This window comes from Hydra vulgaris, chromosome 03, assembly GCF_038396675.1.
Source record: "Hydra vulgaris chromosome 03, alternate assembly HydraT2T_AEP".
In the NCBI taxonomy this organism is placed as follows: Eukaryota; Metazoa; Cnidaria; class Hydrozoa; order Anthoathecata; family Hydridae; genus Hydra; species Hydra vulgaris.
This window is the reverse complement of record NC_088922.1, coordinates 49000001-49023040: the sequence shown is the minus strand read 5'-3', so window position 1 is coordinate 49023040 and position 23040 is coordinate 49000001. Positions and strand designations below refer to the sequence as shown.

At 27.5% G+C, this 23040-nt stretch overlaps 2 protein-coding genes across 2 annotated transcripts in view; both read left to right on the top strand.

The window, feature by feature from the left end:
* The first annotated feature begins 4809 nt into the window (after positions 1-4809).
* Positions 4810-17011, top strand: LOC124809215 (uncharacterized). Its single transcript, XM_065793515.1, has 4 exons — positions 4810-4972; positions 10298-10410; positions 11729-11842; positions 16668-17011. Exons 1-4 carry the CDS (start codon positions 4907-4909, stop codon positions 16966-16968), a joined length of 594 nt encoding a protein of 197 aa, XP_065649587.1. The 5' UTR covers positions 4810-4906; the 3' UTR covers positions 16969-17011.
* Positions 17012-18946: 1935 nt separating this feature from the next.
* The window catches only part of LOC100203367 (tRNA-dihydrouridine(20) synthase [NAD(P)+]-like), a 22422-nt gene continuing 18328 nt past the window's right edge, over positions 18947-23040 (top strand). Inside the window, exons 1-2 of the mRNA XM_065793514.1 lie at positions 18947-19086; positions 19214-19259. Coding sequence (XP_065649586.1) covers positions 18976-19086; positions 19214-19259 — 157 coding nt within the window. The 5' untranslated portion in view covers positions 18947-18975. The remainder of the gene's footprint in view (positions 19087-19213; positions 19260-23040) is intronic.

Below are 23040 nucleotides of genomic sequence, written 5' to 3'. Positions count from 1 at the left end.
AAAAAACAAAAAAACGAAAAAAATACAAAAAAAATACAGTCGAATCCTCTAGAGGTCTCAAATTTGTTCAAATTAAAATAGTTTTCAAATTATAGGAGTTCAGTTCTAAATATTAAAACTTGAACCTATTTTTAATACCTTTTTTTTTTATAAAATACCATTTTATAGCTTATATATTTAATGCAAAGGTAGTTTTAAACCATTAAATATGTGAAAAAGTCTCTTTTTTTAGTATACAAGTTTCTAGATTTATCAAAGATTAAATTTATATATGCATGTCTATTTTTCAAATGGAACGCTATAATTAGCTGTCGAACATTATAAGTTATGTTTTATTTGTTAATCTGTATAGAAACGATGGTTACTAGAGAGTTTTTTCATTTATAAAGCTAATATAACCAGAAAACTTGTTTTTTGGATGAGGCTTTGTTTTTATTAATTATAAAGTTTAATAACGGAAAAAAAGAAAATATATATAAAATATTGATGTTTCTATTGTGCCCAGCATACAACAGCATAAAAAAAAACAACCTAAAAACACGTTCAACAATCAGCTACAAATCTTGATTTGGCTTATATAAATATTTCAAATTTAATTATAAACAATATTATACGTACTACACCCATTCCACAAAATAATGTGCGGAAAAAATTATCAAACAAAAATTAGAACTTACTAGCTAAATGTCATTTGCTGTGACCTTGGTCTAATGAAAAATACAAGCTTAATCATAATTTCAGAATATGCTGGTGTGAAGAACTTTTATATCAACTTGGGTCTATAATTTAGAAAAAATGGTATGTGAAATAAAAGTTATGAAAATGCTAAAAAAGTTTCCATTATTATGAACTTAGAGGGGCCTGTTTGTTTCTCAATATCACGATTGTTAGACAATAACATTATTGAAACGTTTTTGAAAAATTTATCTCAAAGAATAAAAGTATATTAGTATCTTGAAAAAGATTTTAGAAACTGAAAAAGATTTTAGAAACACTATTGTTCTGAAATGAACAGTTTACTTTATGGAATCTGGAAAAAAAGTGTCCCACTTTTTTTAATGTTAAACGATAATTTACTTGGCTTAAATCAATGAATGCACACCAGGCTTACACGAATTTATATGTGAATTGTGCTCTTCATCTAACAATTTATAAAAACATCATTTTTAAAAACACATTATACACATATATAGTCTTAAACTAAATGTATTTATAGTGTTATATTAAAAAAAAAAATCATTTTTCGGTATAGTATTTCCTTTTTTTCAGTACATTTTTTTATTTTTTCCCAGATTATTCAGATTTATTCTTTGTATTATATAAACGAAATTTATTGGTACCAGTTTTAAATATAATCAAAACATACCAAGAAATGTGACAACCAGCCCCATATAATGTGACAACCAACCCCGAGGGTGGGGTTGGTTATCACACGGAAGAGGTCTTTAATAAATGATTTTACAGTGAAATTTCTAACTTTTCTATAGATTATAGTTTAGGTGTTTACACCGATGATAATTCTACGTGAAGAAATAAAATTAAAAATTCATGTAACAAAATTCCAAAAAAGAACAACTTAACAAAGTTGCATTTCTCTTTTAACCATTTTTATTCAGCAATTATTAAATATGCAAATATTGAATATTAAAACAATTAAATACTCTAATAATTAAATACATTTAATAGCTTGAAAGAATTTATTGTCATCAAAAGCATGTTAAGTTTTAAAAATCTAAGAAGCATTAAAAAGCAAAGCATCTATTAAAAGAAATGAACTAAAAATATCAATGTTTATAACGCACTTTTATTTTATGTTCAACAATTTGAAACAAAACAACTGTAATTTATGTAAACTGTAATTTATAGAAAAATTATCCTATTTTACTACTATTTTCACAGACTAACTTTAGTTGATTTTTTCATTTCGTTGAGCTTATCCTTGGAATAAAATATTATTTAAAAACTGTTTTAACTAAATAATGTTTTGATTCTTTATAAAAGAAAATTAAAAAAGTCATTTTTTCAATTGAAATTGTACTTGAGTTTTTTGAATTTTTTTTCCCGAATAATAAATAATTAATTTCGTTCCCGATATTTTATGCTATATTTAGTTAAAACTTTTATCTCTTAGATCTAAATATTAATGTGTATTCATGTATTTATTTATGTGTTGTTTTTTTCTTAACAAGTTCTTCTTTGTAAGATTATATTTATATGAAAACAAATTAAAATTAATCATCAAATAAAAATCATTAAGAATTTCATGAAGTTACGTTGTTGAAAAATCTCTTTTATTGGTTAAGTGATGCAAAGATTAAAAAAGGTGTGATTGTTGGATCAGTCACCACTTGATGTAAAATGGATTAAGGCAGTTTAAAAGATTCTAAGAATAAGGAGACAAAGTTATAAAGTAATAGCTTCTTCATTGATTTCATAAAGATTTCAATTTGGATTTTTCAAATTCATGCATAATGGTTTTGTAATGTTTTTAAAAATATTTTATACTTTTTGTAATTTAGTTTAGCTAGATGCTAAATCTTTAAACAGTTCTGTATATTTTTTGCAAGTTTTGATTGTTTTTAGTATTTTGCGGGTAAAAATAAATTCGTTATGGAACAAAAAATGAGCACCCTATATTTAATCATATGCTAATACATTATAGCGCGCACTATCTTAAGCTGTAAAAACCGTGCGCACACAACCGAGCTGTTGAAAACTGTACGCATACAATACCATAACCTTTAAAACTTATTGTGTTGCAAATATGTATCAACACAATGCAAATATGTTTCAACACAAAAAGAAGGAAATGTTACGAGCAGTTAGAAGCAGAGTTATTGAGTAAAGTTTTTTATAATTAAAGTCGTTATAAAAATAGAAAGTTCTTTTTTAATGGATGAGCAATTAAAAAGAAGGAGAAATGCAGTTTAGCTTAAAAACTATTAAAAAGAATAGATTTATCTAAAATATTGGAAATAAGAAATAAAAACATAGACAACTGATTATTATTTTATTAATTATTACCCAACGTAAAAGGAAGATATTTCTTAAGTTTTTATCAAATAGCTTTAATTTTTTTTTAAACATATTAAAAAAAAACATCACCACCAGATTTAGAATAAAAAAACTCTAATAGAAAGTTTGAAAATACAAAACTAGTTTAATTATTTTGGAAGTAAACTTTATTACTAAATAAAAAAATTTAGGGAGTTTGAATGAGAAAATTATGATTTTTATGATCTTTTCTTTCATTTGACCAAAACTTTTTATCAAATAACTTGTCTACAAATTTGATTTTTGTTTGTTACGTCATCAATATAATCGCGTAGTGCTGTCTGTGTAATAACTGTGTGTCTTTTAAAGCTGATTGAGGTGATGGGGGTTCGAGTTCCTTAGAGAGTCATTTTTTTTTTAATTTTAATGTTTTATTTCTTGGAGGTCATTATTTGTACGCTAGTACACATAATGTTCTCATTACATTGTTGCTCTCATTATTTGTACGCAAATTAAAGGGCTTAGTGCTAAAAGTACTCAAGTCATAAAATAAATGTTTTGAGAAAATCTACTTTGATCAGCCATTTGAACTGATTATTTTGAACTGTAAATATCACTGATCAAAGTAGATTTTCTTAAAACATTTATTTTGTGACTTCAGTACTATTAGCACCAAGTCTTTCAATTAAAAAGCTTATTTGAACGCAAAAAAAAAAAGATTTAATTTTTTAATTTTTCTCCTTATTGTTATAGTAGTATAGTCCTGTTGCTAAATGTTGTTAACATTATTGCACCAATATAAAATGTACATATTTTGATATAAAATGTCTACATTATATATATATATATATATATATATATATATATATATATATATATATATATATATATATATATATATATATATATATATATATATATATATAGACATTTTATATTGGTGAAATAATATTAACAATATTTAGCCAACATTGAGATAATTACTGTACCAAAATTGCTTGCTACTAGAGAACTAAATCACAACTCTAAACAAGACAAAAGTCTGGGTAAATGTTTCATAATTTTTATTCAAGATGATAATCTTAAGTTATTAAATATAAGCATCTGAAAAAAACTTTTGGAAATAAGAATATAAGCTGAATGCTCACTCGACAAATAGCAAGTAACCTTTCAATTAAAAGCTGGTCTAGATTTTAACGTAACAAGAAAACTTTTTTCTAAGAAAGAACAGAACAATTGAAAATCTCGGTGCAAAAACGATGTAACTCCACTTTTGGTCAGTTTTTAGAATTCAACGGAATGTTACTAATTATAAAAAGCTCTAACAGTTGATGCAAAAGTAATTTAGATTAGAGATCTCCTTATGCCATTTAACTAAGAACTTGAATGAATGTTACTTACTTCTTACATTCTAAGTTAATCTGTTTTTTCATTCTCCTGAAAATTTGTAAAAAAAGGAGTTACATTGTTTTTGCGCCAAGGTCTTCATTAAAACATCTTAACTATATACAATGACGAAATGCTTTTAGCATTACTAAAAACATAAAATTCGAACCGCGTAAAATTACTCGTACTGACTATTACTTGTTCTTGTATTAAGACTTTGGCTTCTTTTAACGAATCTTTCTTAATTGAAAAGAAATTCCGCACCTATAAAAATACTGACCTTCTTAGCATCTTCTTATTTTATCTTATTATATTTTCTAAATACTTTCATATCTTCAAGGAATTATGGTATTTCACTTTTTACCCAGGGTCTCTGGAGTTTATCGCGTTTTGAAGAAACAACGGCAATTATTGCTGTCCCATTGGATCTACTTTTTACTCGAATTTCTTTCGCGTTAGCGAAAATAGTAATATAATTTTGGTGTTTTATTTAATTATAGTGGCAACAAGTATATAGTATTAACATATGGCAAAACTATTATTAAAGTTGGTTGATATTGAGTCAAAGCTCGTTTGGTTGTATGTTAAAAAGGTAACACACGCGCAAACACAGAGATATATATATATGCATACACACACACACACACACACACACACACACACACACACACACACACACACACACACACACACACACACACACACACACACACACACACACACACACACACACACACACACACACACACACACACACACTAGACTAAGACAGCAGGATGGATTATGCAGGTAATTTATCTAAGGTTACTTTTTTATATGCTAATGCAGATTGTTCACAACTTAGGACTCTAAGTGAATAGTTTTATATATTCACAATGACTGCAAACCACCAAAGTAGCATATCCTTTATTGGGATGAAAACATCTACTCCTTTATTTTACAAATTCGCTAAAGAATACATGAATGTAGTTGTTGACGGGGTGTCTGACATATTTTGATGATCAGTGGTTACAAATACCATAATATAAAGTTTGGTTAATGTGTGGGGATACAAATACCTCAGCAAATTGTTGAGTTTGTCCCAAGAAATATAATTGAACTGTCTAATATGGGCCAGAGAGCATTAAAAAGATATTCTGCAGGAAAGAAGCATTGTAAATGTTTGTCTCTTCACTTAAAAACGTATACATTTACCATGTGTCAAATAAATATACATATTGTAACAACCACTTTGTCAGAAAACACAGTTCAAGTTTCCACTCTTCAGTCATATGTTGCGTCAGATTTGGTTATTGATGCAGAGATGGACACTTAAAAATGCTTTGTCATCATTTTCATTTTGTTCCAGTGATGGACTTTCAATTTTGTTTAAGGTTTTTGGAAAGTTTGGAAAGTTCTCTCTTCAAAAAGACAAGTGCTCATATTATATAAAATTTGGAATAGCTCCTCATTTTCAATCAGTTTTTATTAGAGATATAGATAAGTCAGACTTGTATACTGTTTCTTTTGATGAAAGTCTTAGCTTAGTTGTGCAAATGGGGCAGCTAGATCTTGTTGTTAATTATTGGGATAGAGTTTTAAACCGTGTTTGTACTTGTTATCTAGACTTAACCTTTGTTGGAAATAGTCGAAGTAGAGGTCTTTTGCACAATTTTTTATAGGGTTTGAAATCTTTGAATAAAACCAAAATTGTTCAAATATCTAAGGATGGCCCAATGAAAATTGGGCTTTATAAAACTATTGTGCAAAAATGACATTAACAAACTAATTCCGACTGGATCTTGTGGTCTTCATTTGATTCATCTATCATTCAAAACTGGGGAAATCAAAACAGACTGAGGTATTAAAAAGATTTTAAAAGCTCTTTATAAACTTCTCCATGATTCTCATGCCAGATGGGAAGACTTTATTGTTATGACTGAAAGTAATCAATTTCCTCTTCCTTTTTGTGGTACTCGATGGGTTGATGATGAAAATGTGGCTTTAAGAGCTGTTAATATTTGGGAGAGTATTTGTAAAATGTGCAAGTTTTGGAAATCTCTACCAAAGAGTAAGCATTTTTCGTGCATGAGCTACCAAATTGTTTTATCTGCTACTAAGGATCCTCTAATTTTTGCAAAATTTTATCTCTTAACTCATATAGCTCATATTATGTAATCCTTTTTAACCATATATTAATATGCTAAACCTATGATGCCATTTTTATATGAGAATCTTTTCGACTATTAAAAGGCATAATGCCAAAGTTCATATAGCTGATATTTTAGATCAATGTAAAACTGCAAATAGCCACTGCAAATTGGATTTTACAAAAGAAAAAAACTATTTAAAAAAGCCAGGTTGGATGTGGTGCCAGCACTGTTAAAAATAATTAAAAAAAAACAAATGATGAAATCACTCCAAAAGATGTTTATTCTTTCAATTTCAGTTGCATAGGTTTTCTACAGTTGTTGACATGTAAGTTGCTATAGACATAAAGGACTTACAATCTAAAAAGATTCTTCTGAAAAACAGAAGAAAAAAACACTTAAAGGTGATTCAGAAGCAATTCTTGTGAAACCTGCAAATGATGCTTAAAAAGCTCATACTTATGTTATTGAAGCAAAAGTTTTTCTTGAAGAGAGGAAAAAGAAGAAAGAAGGGATAAAAAAATTAGATGAAACAATTGATTTATTATTTAAGAAAAGTAAAGAACTTTGAAATTTTAAGTATTAGTTTATTATTATTTATGTACAGTAAAATCTAAATTTATATAGTTATTTATAAGATATTTAAAAGTATATTTTATAAGTTATTATTTATTTTTGAAAAGATTTCTAATATTCATGTGGCTATACTTTTTCAGTCTTTTTAACAAGAAATAAAAATTTTGTTTAAACTTTTATCATTCTTTCAGTATTAATTTTTCTGAACCATTTGGTGTATGTCTATTTTTCATTTTTTAAATATATGTTGATTTTAGCTTTATATTTTACTTTTACATTACTTGTGTAATTTAATTTATTTTGTTCTGAATGCTATTTATCAAAACAGTTTTTAGAGTCAATAAAAATGTAGCATTTTTACATATTACATTGTTTAAGTTTTAAATGTATTTTAATAACAATAGTAGCAATGGCAACATACTAACAATATTTTAATAAATGTAATAATGATGCTTTATTTTAAACTGTACATGATTTTTCCATGTATTATTCCCCAATCTTTTTTAAGTCTGGAAAAGCTCATAATAAGTGAAATAAAAATCAGGAAAAAGAGGTCGACAATCAGGGGAAAGAGATCTGTGATCAGGGAAAAATAAGGAAAAAGTCAGGGAAATCCACCTTAAGATTTTGGCAGGCTCCCTGGTTGATCTTATACAATTAAAGCTCTTGGGAGTGCTAAGTTATTTCAAATTGCCAGATGAATTATGTCACATGATTCATTAAAAGAGTGCAGTCTTGGGAAGAAGGAAAACGATAAAGAATATAGAGAAAGGTAATAGAGTGAAGAGATGCTAAGTGGAGGGACATAAAAGAATGGTCAAAGGATTCAAACCTGATTTCACAACAAATAGGTGATTTGATGCGTATGTATACCCCCAAGCTAAGCATGTGACTATTGGAGTCTTTGTGAATCAAAGGATAGTATCCATCAACACTGAGATCAGAAGAAGGAATAGCAGAATTTGAATTAGTCTCACCAAGAGCAAGCAAGTCTGGTGAATTTTTCTTTACATCTATGCCAATTACATACAGGTTTATATCTACGCCAGCCTAATAAATGAAGAAGGGGTTTGAGGCTGGTTAGCATGATTATTTTGCTTACCCCTAAGTCTTTGCCTAGGAGGCCTCATCTTGGGCAGATGTTAACTGCATCCAGTTACAAGACAGTAACTGGATGCAGTTAACATCTGCCCAAGATGAGTATTTTTATTGAGACACTATCTCTAGTATTTACTAAACCAAGAGCCCCAAGGCATGGAATTTGTAAGTCAGGGTTTGTTTCTCCTAGCCTATGTCTAAAAAAGTACACTCTACAAGGCAGCAGGGCATGGGGCAGGTAGTATTGGGTTACATAATACCAGTGGCAGGGTGATTGTAAAGATCCTGAACCTGACCTGACCTGGAGTAATTAAAAAGAGCTAATTCCTGCAAACAATACCTTAAAATGTGATATTTTGAAAATCCATTAGAAAAAATATTAGGTTTAACAAAATACTAGAGATAAGGGTGAGCGTAGGTTTTATAGTTAGAGTGTCTAGTTAGTTAATGAGCTCACACTGCATCAAAACAGATTTATATATTTAAACAGAACATTTAACATTTAAACAGAACACATACATAAAAAACTTACAAGTGAGTAAACACCACGCCAGAGGTTCAGCAACAAAACAGACAAAACACAAACATTCATATTTAAAGTAACTTACGAGTAAACCAACACCAAGCCAGAGGTTCAGACAGCACAAACATACAAATAGTAACATAGGAGTGCGTGAAAACCGTGCCAGAGGTTCAGACAACACAGATATACATATAGCAACTTACAGATGAATCAACACAGGGCCAGAGGTTTAGACAGAACATAAACATACAAATAAAGTAGATAACAGGTGATCTAAAACAGTAACTAAGGCACCTCCAACCATATAAAAGACACACACACACAAAAAGTAAATATATATGTATATATTACTATAGGCATGACTGATTTTAAATAGTACTGATGACATAAAACAAACTTCTTCCAGGTTTTGTCAGAAAGAGAATCCCACAAGGCAGCAGGACACGGACAGGTTGCACTGGGTTACATGTGTACCAGTAGCAGGGTGATCATGAAGACCATACACCTGACCTGACAATTAATTTTATTATTTGTCAGATCAGGTTATTATTAATAAAGTTATTAACTCATCCTACCACCTATCTTCCTTGATTGTCCTGCATGCTAAATTTATGTTATAATCAAATAGTCTGCCAAATCTGGTATTAAAAACATCTTAATTAAAAGATTTTGTTGAGAGTTTATTGCAGTAAAGTTGCTACAAGAAAGGTCAAACAGATAAAGTTAACTTATTTAAGATAACTCCCTGTGACCCATTTTTTGGGTTATTTTTTGCTAAATAAATTTAAATAATTTAGTCTTAATATGTGAGTTGAAATTTTATTATAGCCTTAAATTTTGAAAAGCACTGGGAGAGATGTTGCACAATTGTCACCTATGTTAGAGGTACTTTTGTTATGTGTTTACCCAGTTAGATAAATCTGTGCATCTAGCACACTAAAGAGGTTTCTTTCATAAAGTAGGAAGATGTAGAATTCAGAGTTTTATTTCCAAATAAATAAACAGAATAAAGGTTCTAAGAAACCCTAAGTGATTTGAAAAAATGTGCATATTAGTTTTTTTTTCAATATTTTTAATGTTTACTAAAAAATATTGAAGTAAATATGCATAGAAATGATTGGTTTGGGTAGCACTTACCAGGACCTGTATTTTATGGGTCTGGCCAGCTATTTTTGTATATTGACTCATCAAAAATCAACTTTTTATATTTGATAAATGTAACATTAAAAAATTTGGTGTCAATGTTTTACTAAACTAAATCTTGAGTTGTATATAATAAAAAAAACAGAAGGTTTTCTGAAACTTTGTTTTTAAAATATAGAGCTTCAAAGTATGAACAAAACATATTTTTACTACTGAAGTTTTTATTTTGGGAAAAATTAGAAATACAAGGTTTTATACTGAAATTTTCAGTAACTGCTTTTCTCATTGATATAAACCAACCACCATGTTCCAAAATCTGAGGTGGTTCATGTTAAAATCTTTAAATTTTGGTCCATTTGGCATGGAATGACCCAAGACTTGATTGCTTAAATAATCGGATGATTTACTTTAGCTTGTCCTTGTATATTTTATTTACTTTACTTTTTAGACTAAGTGTGAAATAGAGATTATCAAGGTCGATGATGATTCTCATCAGGATTCTTTGCCTGTTTTGAATATCTTTCCTTACCTTATTGATGGAGAAATAGAAGTATGGGGAGTGTATGTTTTGTTTTTTTGTTTAAGTTTTAGAACCTGTATTATAAAATGTATCGTTATTTATTTATAGCAGGCTTTGTTATTATTATTTTTTTTGTTTAATGCTTTTAAGTGTCGCAAAATTTATTTTATGATATTATAAAAAAAAATTTTAGCATCTTTTCTTACCACTTATGAAATTATTTTATTAAACAGTCTTGTAGTTTCTGAATACTGGTGCAGTCAAAATATTTATTATATAAATTATAAGTATGGGTTTAAAAAATTAAAGTTATAAAATCATTTTTTTAATTATTTTTAATAAAAAACCCATTAAACTCCAATTATTAACTTTCTTTAATATTAGATTTAAATGTCAAAATGATTGTGGTTAAAATATCAATACTTTTTAAAAAAATGTTTAACACATAAAAGATTCACAAGAACCACATTTTTTAACACTTTAAATATACTTTAACTACTTTAAACTAAAGTACTATTAATAAACTGAAAATACTTTAATTGAAGTAGAGTATTCATATTTCAGCCACAAGTTTTGCACGTTGCACAAAACTTGTAGATGAAATATGAAAAAAGAAATGTAAAGCAAGTTACAAAAATTATTTAAATACATTTTATCAGTTACAGATCCAGGAATTTTTGATGGATGGAGGGGGAGTCTATGTTGAAGTATTTTTGTACTTTGTATCACATTTGCGTCTACTAAGAAGAAAAAAAAAGTTCCTACATTTCTAAGATATTTTAGGACTTTCAGATTCTGGTGGGGGTAGGATGCATACCCTATCACCCCTTCCCTCCTCCCCTCCCTTAATCTGTCACTGCAATATATATCTTTATATTTTTTTATATAGTAGTGGAATAAAGTTGACTCAATAAAGCATTAAGATTGGCGACTCAAAATAATCTTAGGCTATTTTTCTTTAGTATATGAATCTTTTTTCCTCTTAACAACATTAAAAAAAATTAAAAACAAAGTTACGTAACAAAAATTTACCTTAAAAATATTAAAAACATAGTTACGTAAAGTTGAAATTTTTAATCCTAATAAACTAAAATATCAATATATTTAAAATGTTAAATATATATATATATATATATATATATATATATATATATATATATATATATATATATATATATATATATATATATATATATATATATATATATATATATATATATATATATATATATATATATATTGTTCAATCAAAAATATATATTTTTCTAGTTCAATTTTGAATTAGGTTTTCTGTGATGATGTTTTACAGCATAATTTTTACAATTTGTCATAATTCTCAAACTTCTTTTTTTTTAATAGACAACCTGTTCTGTCGTATCTGGCAGAGAAATATGGCTACAATGATTTGTATAATTCTGAAATGAAAATAAAACTCAATACTACACTTTCGTGGATATCATCAACACTATGCAGGTTTAATATTTTGTCTGTTGAAAAATTTGAATGATTAAACTATAAAACTTTTAACAAGTTTTTTAGTTTAATCCAATTTTTCTAACATTTTTAAAAATTGTTTTATTAAATTGCTTATTTAAAAAAATTCATTTGGTTATTATTAGATTTATTTTTTAATTTAAACAATTATTAAGGATTATTAATCAATCTATATATAAATTTGCATCAGGTGAAAAGTTTTTACAAACCACTTAAGGCTGCACTCTTTTAGATGTAATTTCTGATCAAATGTCCTTTTCTTTTCTGACCATGTCCTTTCTCTTTACTCCTCTGCCAATATTGTCATTATTGATGACTTTAATGCTCATCAAACTTAATGGATTGGCTCTTATACTACTGACCCTGTTGCAGGCCTTGTTTTCAAGATTTCGCTGGCCGAGATTTCGCTGCGTAACAAAAATGCGTAACGCTTTTCAAAGTAACTCAACTCAGCAAATATATTTTATATTGTTAGAAGTTATATTGCGTCACTAGCGTATTTTTAAGTACCGCATTGTAATTAAAGTTATTTTATTAACGCGTTAAAAATCATACAGACAGTTTTTTTTCTCTCGCTGTAACAAAAGTTTTTTAACTTTTGTTACAGTGAGGAAAAAAAACTGTCTGTATGATTTTTATTTTTATTATGATAAATCTTAGTTCTTATTTGAAAAATCATTTTTACCATTTTTTTCAAATATGAACAAATATGAACAAATATGAAAAAAAAAATTTCTTATTTATTTTGTAAACTTTTTTTAATAATGTTTTCAAATAAAGAGTTTTTTTATTTATCAGTTGCCGATAACATATTTGTGATCATAATTTATTTTCATAACTTGAACGAACGTCATTAAAATTTTATCTTATTGAATTAACAATAAACAAAATATCTTTTTAATAAAATATTTACATCAAAATAAATCGGGCATTTTTTTAAACTATTATGACGAAAAATAATTTTTATATTTAAAAGGAATTTATATATTTAATTCCTTAAGATAAAACTTAAAACAATTTATTTTTTATAACTAATTTTTAACAACAACAAAAAAATTATCAAACAAACTGTTTCTTTAACAAAAAATCAATTTACAATTGCGGTTAAAAATCTATTAGTTACAATTGCCGTCTCATTCATAGGATTGATCTTACTACCTCTCCCAAGGATAAGGCGGAACTATTTGCAAAGAATTTTTCTTCTAATTTGAGTTTCGAATCTTATAGCTATACTCTTCTTTCCATTCCAATTAAACAGGTTAACCCAATGTTAGACATTCAAATCACTCCAGCTTCCATTGCTAAAATCATAATAGGTGTATGCATATGAAACCGCTGTTTAAAATAAGACAAGTTAATTTTCTTTTTAAGACAAAATTAATGTATGGATGATTATGTGTGTGAAACTACGTTCAATTTGCTTTAAATATCATAGTTTTTAATTTGATTTTATTCATATCTAGATAATTTTATACATCTTTCAAAATGAACAACTTTGTGCCTTCAAATATGCATTTGCGGGAAGTATTACTTCACTATTTTATTTTAAAGAAAACTGCTGCAGAAAGTCATCGTTTGCTTGTAGAAGCTTATTCTGACCATGCTTTATCTGAAACAACTTGCAGAGATTGGTTTAGAAGATTTAAAAGTGGCAATTTCGATCTTGACAACAAGGAACGTGGTAAACCTCCAAAAAAATTTGAAGATTCAGAATTGCAAAGTTTATTGGACGAAGACGATGCTCAATCCCAAGAACAATTAGCAGAAGAGTTGAATGTTGATCAGGCAACAATTTCAAGACGTTTACAAGCTCTCGGTAAAATAAGAAAGGAAGGAAAATGGGTTCCACATGAATTGAAAGAATGTGATATTGAAAGGCGTTTAGTGACATGCGAAATGTTATTGAATCGTTTTGAAAGAAAGTCTTTTTTGCATCGAATAGTGACTGGAGATGAAAAATGGATTTATTTTGACAATCCAGTCCGCACAACACATTATGTTGACCCAGGCGCACCTGTAAAATCAACACCAAAGAGGAATATTCATGGAAATAAGGCTTTGCTGTCTATTTGGTGGGATCAGATTGGTGTGGTATACTATGAGTTGCTAAAACCTAAAGAAACAATTGATGGGCCACTTTACAGACTCCAATTATTCCGTTTAAGAAAAGCATTAGAAGAAAAACAACCCGAATATGCTGAGAGACACGATAAAATAATTCTTCAACATGACAATGCTCGTCCTCATGTTTGTAAAGTTGTTCAAACAGCGTTGAAAACTATCGGGTGGGAAGTCTTATGCCACCCGCCGTATTCACCAGACCTTGCTCCATCAGATTACTATTTATTCCGATCAATGTCACATGGCTTGGCAGATCAGCACTTCTCGAATTATGAAGAGGTCAAAAAATGGCTCGATGATTGGATAGCTTCTAAACCTGAGAAATTCTATTGGGATGGAATTCATAAGTTACCAAAAAATTGGCAAAAAGTAGTAGAAAATAATGGAAATTACATTCAAAGAAATATAAATAAAACATCTCCAAAACAAACGTTCTAATTCAAAGAAAAAACAGCGGTTTCATATGCATACACCTATTATCTCAATTAAACTCTTCTACAGCTTTTAGTCTAGACAACATTCCTGTCATAGTCATACAAAGTATTCTCCAAAATTCTCCTTAATTCTCTCTAAACTATTTAATAAGTGCTTGACCAAATCTGCCTGCTGGAAAATGATTCCAATTTTTAAACAATCTGGGAAACATTTTGACCCCTCCGACATCATCGGATTAGTCTTCTGTTATTAGAAGGGTCTTTGAGTCTTTGATCAACAAATTTCTCACATCCCATTTTGGGTCAAATATTTTACTATCAGACAATCAATATAGTTTTTGATCCTCTTGCTCTACAGCTGACTTCCTAAATGTTGTGACTAAAAGTTTGTACGTGCATTAGATGGGGGTGGCAAGGCTAGGGCTAATACTCCTGTCATATCTAAAGCTTTCGATAAAGTTTGGGATGCGGGTCTTCTCCATAAGCTTGCTTCATATGGTCTATGTGGAAAAATTTTTGAGATCATCAAATCATTTCTTTCTAACTGCTTAATTAAACTCATCCTTAAAGGCCAACACTCTTCTTCATTTCCAGTAACTTCTGGTGTACCACAAGATACACCAGAAGTTTTGTGGATAGAAGCCCAAGGTTCTATCCACGAAGGATAGAACCTTGAAGGTCCACGAAGGATAGAACCCCAAGGTTCTATCCACCAAGAACCTTCTATCCTGTTTTGTTTCTTCTCTACAATAATGAGTTTTGTGACAATCTTACATCTGGCAATCTTACAAGTGGCTCTATTTGCTGACAATTCAACTTTATACTCGTGTCTCAATATAAAGTCTTGTCTTTTCGATTACTTAGAACAGGCAACCATCTTGAATCTGATCTCACTTCTATAACAGATTGGGGCTTACAGTGGGTTGTAAGTTTTAAATCCAACAAAACTCAGTTATTTACTGCAAACAACTATTACAATACTGTCAGTATTTCTATATTAATGAATGGCAACCCTCTCACTGAGTCCTCTTCTTTACTTCTTGGATTCGTTTGGATTGTTTATTACTGACCTTTCAATAAAATGCAAATACAGCTCAAAGGAGCTATTAACTCTAGTTTCATTAACCAAAACATATTCTTATTTAACTTGTGGTTCTGCAAAGTCATATTCTTTTACTGTTTCTGTCTCTGTATGATCTAAAAACTTTTATTTGTCTAGTTTTTTTCCCCGCACTATAACCATTTGGAATCTCTCCCATCTTCATATTTTCCTGACTTATACAACCTACAACTTTTCAAGTCTTCTGTCAATTGTTTCCTTGCTCTTTAACTCCCAATTTAATAGTGGTTGCTTGCAGCCTTGTGAGTGAATTAAAATTAAAAAAAAAAAAGAAAATTACTGATGGCATAGCTATATGTTCTAGTCTTAACTAAAAGTAATAACTTTTTAACTGATTTTTGATATTCAATCCCCACCAAGTTTCACTGTGGCCTTGTTCATAAAGGTTTGTGTTTCCAGGTTTCCAGGGTTAAGAGAGAGTTTAAATTTAAACTCTCTCTTAACCCTGAATTTAGAACAATTGCATTCCAAAACATCAAGTTTGAATCTTTGAAATGCAATTGTTCTAAAAAATTAAAACAAAGTGTTTTTTTTAAACTTTCCTTACTACCTCTTTTGATTGAAGAAAAAAATTTGTTCCAAGCTGTATTAGAAAACTTGTGAAAAGTTTTAGACTTTTCTTTCCATTCATGCTTTCACAAATAGTAAACAACTTAAAAACAATATTGGAAATTTCATTTCAAGATTGGTGCTTGTGGAGCTTTCAAAATAATGTCACCTTTCATCATTGGAAAGTTAAAAAACTATTTACTTTTGATAGTTCATTATACTGCAGAATGGAAACCCTTTAGTTTCCATTATGGGACATATTTTTTATTAATCCACCAATTATGTGATTTACAACAAATAAACAATGTGTCTTTACACATTTGTTGTAAATCAAATAATTGGTGTTGTAAATAACATGATTGATATAAAATGGATAGTTTTCTCAAAAAAATAAAATAGTTAGAAAAAACCAATGTATTAGGCTCATAGTTTTTGTTGCATTTTTTATTTTAAAAAAAATATTAAAAAATATTATTTTAATCTGAATAAAATTTTTTATAAAAAATATTTTAAATAATTAATAAAAAAAAAACAACTAGAAATGTTTTGATTTTGTAATATTTACAATACTTTGTTTCAGATATGTATTATTAAGTTATGTATTTCCTATATCAAAAGATGACTTTAAACTTGAAAATGGTAATGGTTCACTGATTGCGTATGGTCTACAAAAAATTAATGATCAATTACACTTACTTGAGGAAGGTGTTTTTACTACAGATTGTTCAATATTAGAAACACAAGTTACAATTTGTGATTATTACCTTGCTTTGGTTTTGATGGAACTTATTCAATACAATTTTGATTTTTCAAAGTATCCTAAATTGAACATATGGAACGAGAGATTTTTTGCAGAGATCAGATCCATCATTATGTTTTAATGTTTTTTTATTGTAGTGCTTTTTTATAAATAATAATGAATTCTGTATATAATACTATTGTATGAATTTATTGTATTGATGTTTTTAAAAAAATCTAATTGTAATACTTATTATATAAATAATATTAAATTCTGTATATAATATATTATATGATATATATATTATAATACAATTATAAAAATAATTTTAATAAAATGTGATATATTATATATATACTAAATATATATTAATTACAGTTATTTTGGATTTATTATTAATGATATTTTTGCCTTGACTGTTACCAATATCAATTAAATATATAGTATATATAATACTTGATATAATATTAGATTATTTAGGTATTCATAATATATTGATAAATATGTATTTAAAACTTTTTATTTAGGTATTAATTTTTATTAGGTATTTAACTAAAGTATTTTTAACTTAAAAATATTTTAGTTAAAAGTATTTTTAAGTTAAAAAGTTATTTAATATTTTTCCTTGGTCAAATATTACAAAGCGTTTTCGCTATTATATATATATATATATATATATATATATATATATATATATATATATATATATATATATATATATATATATATATATATATATATATATATATATACATATATATACATATATATATATATACATATATATATACATATATGTATATATATATATATATATATATATATATATATATATATATATATATATATATATATATATATATATATATATATCATCCCCTCAGTATTATCTTGTTCTGTCTACAAATGTAATAAAAATGTTCAATTAATTACAATAACAATTTTTCAGACCAGAATTCCGGAATTTATTATTTACCTATTTTTTAAGACATGTCTCACAGACTGTGTAAATTAAAATCAAAAAATCATTGTCCTACAGGGCAACGAAGAACTATAGGTAGACTTAGGTAAAATTAGGGCAAGTATTATTAACTAGGTATTATTATTATTAACTAGGTATTATTAACTAGGACAAAATTCTTAACAAACACAGTATAGTTTTATTTGCAGTAATCAATTATGTAAGGATTTCTAAAAGTTTAGCAATATTGTGGTGCAAAAAGAGTTGCTATCCAGTTATGGGTAACAAACTAGCTCTTTTTTCATCAAAAATGTTACTTGTCTCTAAGAATCATCTCATTTTAAATGTTACTTAAGTTTTAAACAATTAAAAAGTATAGGAAAGTATAGGGTGCCTATAATAGTAAATATTTCAATTTTAGCCTAAATGGAAAAAAAAAGAAAACAAAGAAATAATTTTAAATATAAATATCATGCAGATTTAAACTTTCAATGAATAAAATTAAAAGAAATAAAAACAGCATTAGTTTTAAATGAAATTTATTATAGGTTACATATATATTATAGGTTATATATATTATAGGTTATAAATATATATTCTGTAGCTACAATGCTAAGGTGCAGGCTTTCACTTTCACTCTTGAAGGTAAAAAATTATATAAGTATAATTCTCATTCTGACTGGAATTTTATTAACAATTACAATAAATCCGGTTTTGGCCGAAATTCAAAATTTTTGATCCGGTACACCCCTTATATATATATATATATATATATATATATATATATATATATATATATATATATATATATATATATATATATATATATATATATATATGTATGTATGTATGTATGTATGTATGTATGTATGTATGTATGTATATATATGTATGTGTGTATATATATATATATATATATATATATATATATATATATATATATATATAAAATTGTTTTTATCAATTCAGTAAATATAAAATGTGAACTTGTATTAGTTCTTTAATGTTCGAGTACATGTAGAGTTCATTTATTTTATTCATTTGTGATTTTTTTGAATATCATTTTAAATAGAGAATTATTTCATATTTCATTGAAATAATTTGAGTTACGTTAAAAGCATAAAGCATATTTGATCAATTATGATGTTAATACATTATTTAACTATCTTTCAGCAATAAATTGAAAGAATGATATTAACTTATTCTAATAAAATTATATTGGCACCTATGGTGCGAATTGGAACACTACCTTTTAGATTACTTGCACTAAGATATGGTGCTGATATTGTATACACTGAGGTTTGTAGTTATTCATGAAATTGTATTGTTTTTTATTGCTTTTTTTCTTTATTTTTATTATGTTGTTATTATTATTTTTTTATTGATCATGTTTATAAGTTTGTCGTTGTCCTTTTTTTCTTATCAGGAAATAATTGATTACAAGATGCTTGAATGTAAAAGAATTGAAAATAGTAAGAATTAATAAAATATGTGACATTTTTGGGTTAAACGAAATATTTTACAAGGATCTATAATTTTGTTGGTAATTAGGGTGTGATTTTTCATATCATAAATTATTTAAAGATTGTTGGCAATCACTATTTCTTATTAGATTTTACTAGTCTCTTAAAGATTTAAATTTGAAGACATTTCTCATTTTTGAGAGAAATCCACACTTTGAGACATTTGAAGACATTTCTCATTTTTGAGGGAAATCCACACTTTTTTTGTCTTACAACTTTGCTTTGATATTTTTTGGTAACTGAATTTTTTTGTTATACAGAAGTAATAATAGGGTTATTGATTATATGTATAGTATTTTTAAACAAAATAGTAAAATATATTAATTACCATATTTTGCATAATAAATAGAAATTGTTTTTTGGATATTTGCGGCAATTGTCATTTTGTCATATAATCAAATAAATGTAATCCCATTTTATGCAGCTGTTACCTATTGTTTTTTTATTTATATGTATGTATGGCGTACATTGTATGTATGACACATTGTATGTACGTATGTATGTATATATGTATGTATGTATGTATGTATGTATGTATGTATGTATGTATGTGTGTAAGTATGCATGTTTACACACACACACACTCTTGCATAGTAGCAATAATTTTTTTTTTCTTGAAAAATGGGCACAAAACTGAAAGGAAAATTTTTTACATCTGTCTTTTTTCAAAATTAAGTCTGCTAGTTTCAGTTAAAAGTTATGAATTAAAAATGGAAGCAGTGATTTATGGGGTTGAGCGAATAACAATAATTGTAAACTTGACAAATCAGGCTTTTAATAATTATGTCTCAACTGACCAATGAATCTCTATATTATTGTTCGTATAAATTTTAAATCAATTATTACCAAATCTATTCTGATATAAAATATGGCCCAAAAAAACTTGCACACAATGGATAGAAAAAATCATACACTGAAACAATTAGCAATAGTTCAAACATGAGTTACTGACTATTTGCAACACCAAATTCAATCTTATCTAGTTTTCACTGGTATTCAAATTAGAGATTTGTACAAATATTTCAGAAACTAGTGAAGTCACAAGTGAGCATTAGAGCCATTGGCAATGTTTCATCACTCAGAACTGATTTGTTGCATGCAAGAAATAGTAGCAAAGTATTTCAATGCCCTACAAAGCCAATTCAACTTAACAGGTATTAACAAAAACACTTATACCATTTGTAGAATTTTGATATAATTAGCTTCTCTGGTGATCAAGGCAAGCAAAACACAGTTTTTAAGCATAATGGTACCAATGAAAAAATCAGTTATACAATTGGAAACTGCAAGAATGCTGCTGGTAAAAGTCTTATGTCATACATTTTTAGGTCAAAAAAAGCGTCTGTGCATAAGTTGCTGCATAAGTGGTCCAGACAATGCTCTATATGCTGAATCTTTACCCAGATGGGTAGAAGCAGGGGTGCGCTGTTCCAACAGGACTCTACTTTTAAATCTATATTTTTTTCTGGTCTCCAATGTTCAGGTGCTCTAAAAATGTTGAGTTAATTATGATCTGCAGTGAGAAAAAAATTCATGAGGTTTAATGGCTTTGAACCTTTTGTTTTTTTATATAAAAAATTGCCTTGCAACCAAACATAATATTATAGGAACTCTGGCTAGTAAAAAAATGTTCCTACAAATGTTTATCACCCAACATGTTGACATGAAAAAACAAAAAAAGTCGGCATGGCAAGGTCTGAAGGAAGTGTCTCAATAAACTTGAAATACTTATAAGATTAAAAAATAATGACAGAAAAAAAAGCAGCAAAGTTAGCTAGGAAACAATATAAGCTTAACTTTAATCATGAGCAACAAATAAATCAAGCAACAACAGTGACTCCAACAACAACAGCAGCAACAAACTAAGTTAAGTGTAAAAAGTATTATGTTTTATGTGAAGCTTCAACATGTTAAAATGGTATATGGTATTTGCATTTTGAACATTCACACAAGCAGATATTTTTTTCAAAATTTTGTTTTAGGAGCAACCCTAATCACTAATATGTATGCTTTACACTGACATACTATAGTTTATTGAAAGAATTTGTTTTGTATTTCAATTTCAATATTTTTATTTCAATATTTCAATTTCAGAGTTTGTTCTGCATTAGACTGTATGTTTAAATAATTAAATAAATAATGTCAGTTGATTTTTAACTAATTAGTATGACCACACAAACAGTTTTTATTTTTAAATCATTTTGAAAGCTTGACCGTTACTGTTAAAATGCTTTGTTTACATTTTAAAAATGCGCAAAAAAAAAAAGTATATAAGCTATGAGGAAACTTAAAAAAAAACTTACATGATTATTTTATATTTAACTTATTATTTTATATTTAATATATATACATATATATTAATATACCTATATAATATATTTATTTTTTTAATTTATAAAGTTATGCATATTTTATAAACGCTTATAACGCTTATAAACTAATTCTATAATTTATTTTATAAACGTCGTTCATAGAAAATGTAAACGTTTTTTTTAATGTAACAAATTTTGTTGAAAACGTTGTAATGTTTTTAACTAATGTTACAGACGAATGAATAATTAAAAAAGTTGTTACGTAAGTATATTTATTTAAAAACGTTAGTTTTTATAGAAAATCAGAAATGACAATGAATAAAAAACTAAATAAGTTATCATGTATATTGATAAAAATTGTAATAAGCATATATAAAAACTTGCCTGCGTAAATAAAAATAATAATAATCCTATAAAATAAAAAAAGAACGCTTGTAATGTCCATTAAAAAAGTTTATTTTCTTTTTCGTTGATCATTTTCTGTTTAAGTATAAAAACATGCCTGCGTAATTAAAAAAAGAATTCTCTAGAAAAAAAAACGCTTGTAACGTCGATTAAAATAAGGTCGATTAAAATAAGTTTATTTTCTCTTTCGTTCAGTTGTTTTCTTCTATACGTTTTTTTTTTAACTTTCTCTTTGGTAAATGTATTTTTTCTAGCTAATTTTTGAAGATATTTATAAATCAAGATTTAAAATTAACAAAAATAAAGATTTCAATCTTCTCTAATGTTTTTAGAGCAAAATGCTTTTAAATAAATTAAGAAATCAGGACCGTCGACACGACCTTCAAAGTGTGTATGTGCGTGTGTGTGTGTGTGTTGGGGGGGGGATACAATACTTAAATTTTTAAAAATATTACATTTCTCAACAAAAAACGGGCCTCGAAAAAATAAGGTGGGGGTCATGGACCCTCAGTGTTGACGGTCATGTTTATTCGTCCTTTAAGATGACGATCGACCTTTATTAAAGTTTAAAAATATATAATTAAAATTTATGATTCTAATCTATAGGCATGGTCGTAGAGAGGGGGTATATTGTCCTGGGCCCCAGCTATGTTTAAGGGCCCGTAAGGAAAAAGAGGGAGCAAAAAAGGCAAATTGAGTCAATTTGGCATTAGAAGGTGGGTATTTTCAGCCAAAGTAGGGCTCGAAAATAAATTAAGGAGCGTGCCCACGGAGTTAGTGTGTGTGTAGGGGGTGAAGAGGTAACAAAAAATCTAAAATAAAAAAAATACTACGAATAAAAACGAATTATATTATATAATTTTTACCTGATGTTTTGTTACTACATGAGTTCCCTCTGTAAACGCCTTCAAAGAATCGATCGCAGCTCCGCTAACTGAGGATTCACTTAAAACAGCTATTTTGTTTCTTGAACAAATCTTGCACCATATTTTTATAACTAAATCGTTTTCTTC